The sequence below is a fragment of the Etheostoma cragini genome, chromosome 6, assembly GCF_013103735.1.
Source record: "Etheostoma cragini isolate CJK2018 chromosome 6, CSU_Ecrag_1.0, whole genome shotgun sequence".
Lineage (NCBI taxonomy): Eukaryota > Metazoa > Chordata > Actinopteri > Perciformes > Percidae > Etheostoma > Etheostoma cragini.
This window is the reverse complement of record NC_048412.1, coordinates 972,769-974,678: the sequence shown is the minus strand read 5'-3', so window position 1 is coordinate 974,678 and position 1,910 is coordinate 972,769. Positions and strand designations below refer to the sequence as shown.

At 37.3% G+C, this 1,910-nt stretch overlaps 1 protein-coding gene across 9 annotated transcripts in view; it reads left to right on the top strand.

Moving 5' to 3' along the window:
• The window catches only part of adgrb1a (adhesion G protein-coupled receptor B1a), a 161,866-nt gene that overhangs the window by 85,240 nt on the left and 74,716 nt on the right, over positions 1-1,910 (top strand). For all 9 annotated transcript variants that reach the window (XM_034874744.1, XM_034874742.1, XM_034874738.1 and 6 more), the window contains one exon: positions 1,454-1,618. In XM_034874744.1, the coding sequence (XP_034730635.1) occupies positions 1,454-1,618 (165 nt within the window). The remainder of the gene's footprint in view (positions 1-1,453; positions 1,619-1,910) is intronic.

The window sequence follows — 1,910 nt, the reverse complement described above, 5'->3', positions numbered from 1 at the left end:
GACATGGGACAGATTTATTGACGGTTTGATCAAATATGAATCCCGCCTGAATAAAGTGTTTATTAAACTGATTGACTACAGCTGCTTTATCCTTTATTTCATCTGAACCAATGAAAATCTGTTCAGGGAGGTTTGAGGTCACACGTGCACCTGACAAGGATTTAACTGATTTCCAAAACTTTAAAGGGTTGTTTAAGTTTTCTGTGACTGACTTCAAATAAAACTCAGATTTGGACTTTCTAATCATCAAAGTACGCTTGTTTCTTACAGTTCTAAATGCAGTCCAATCATCAGTGGAGTTGGAGAATTTAGCTTGTGCCCACATTTTATTTCTCAAATGGATTAGCTCTGATAGGCTGTCTGAGAACCAAGGGTTGTCCTTACCACTGATCCTAAACGTTTTGATTGGTACATGTTTATTTACGATGGAGATAAAATTTTAATGAAAAAATGTCCATGCCATTTCAGCATCCAAAAACAAAGACACCCTACTGAGATCACTGTGATACAGATCATGCAGAAAAACCTGTTGTTCAAAACTTTTAAAATGTTAAAATATATAAACTAGCTATGAACCATACACAAATGAACAGCAGGTCCTTTCTGTTTCTATTGTATGGTGTGGCTCTTTAAGACAGTGCTACACAATTCATTTATTCCATGTGTCTTCAAGTTGCGTGGTAACATTTTAAGTAGACGCCAGTCTGACACGTGACTTACAAAGCATGAGGACACCAGATTCAGGTTTTCATCCACAGCATGTTTAAATTTAACAATTCAAATTTAATAAAAACAATGCATGTCTTATGGAGATGTATACCTCCCACATGTCTCATATTTATTTAACATTAAAACAATTGTGTGCAGTATTGCTAAAGGTTATTACGTACTCACTGTGAATGTGTTTGCCTTGGATACTTGGATCTTGTACCTTATCATTTCAAAGACAATATATATATACAAAGCATATGAGCTGACATTATGGTATATACTTCATGCTTTGATCATATTGATTCAGGGAAAGAAATGTCATTGTAAGTACATACATACAAAGAAATTACTCTTAGGTGCAAATCTAAAAACATACACATCAAACTAATTTCATAGAGCAAGAGAATGTGAAGATGGTAAAAAGAGGGAAACTAGAGTGAACAGTAAAACAATTCTTAATATCTTTCTACAAATCACATGATTGACTTTACATTGCTAGTGGTTTTCTTACTATTGTTCCATTGGGCTTTCAGCTAATGAATTTGTGCCTCCAGTGTTTCAGACGGTTACCCGTTTTCATTCATTTCTTTATGATGTGAATTTTATTAAAGGTATTTAGCAAGTTTTAAGTCTCCGCTAAGTAAGTGTGCCTACACTGTGTGTGTGTGTGTGCGTGCGTGGGTGTAATTGTGTCTGATCTATTCTTGTCTAACACTGTGTTTCACTGTATGCATTCTGTCAGTGGATGGCAAGTGGCAGCCGTGGTCTTTGTGGTCGGGCTGTTCCAAAACGTGTGGAGGGGGGAGCCAGCAGAGAAACAGGATTTGTTATGGGCCCTTTTTTGGAGGGAAGCCTTGTCCTGCAGAACGAGAAGAGGTCCGGAGCTGTAATGAAAAGAAATGCCCAGGTCAGTGGATGGAACATACTTTGTCAGCAGTATCCATCAGGGATGGAAACCTGAGATAATAACAAATTGGATTGACACCTATTGTAATATATTTTACATGATAGCCTACATGATGATACATTACATGATACTCATTTACAGAGATGTGGACTTGAGACTCTGTGACTTGGACTGGAGTCAACCTTTTGAACTTGACAGCAACTTGATTGGACAAAACTTGACTTGACAAAAATCAAATAATACATATTGCGCTTTATCATAGACACTCAAAGCCCTTTTGGGGGGGGGGGGG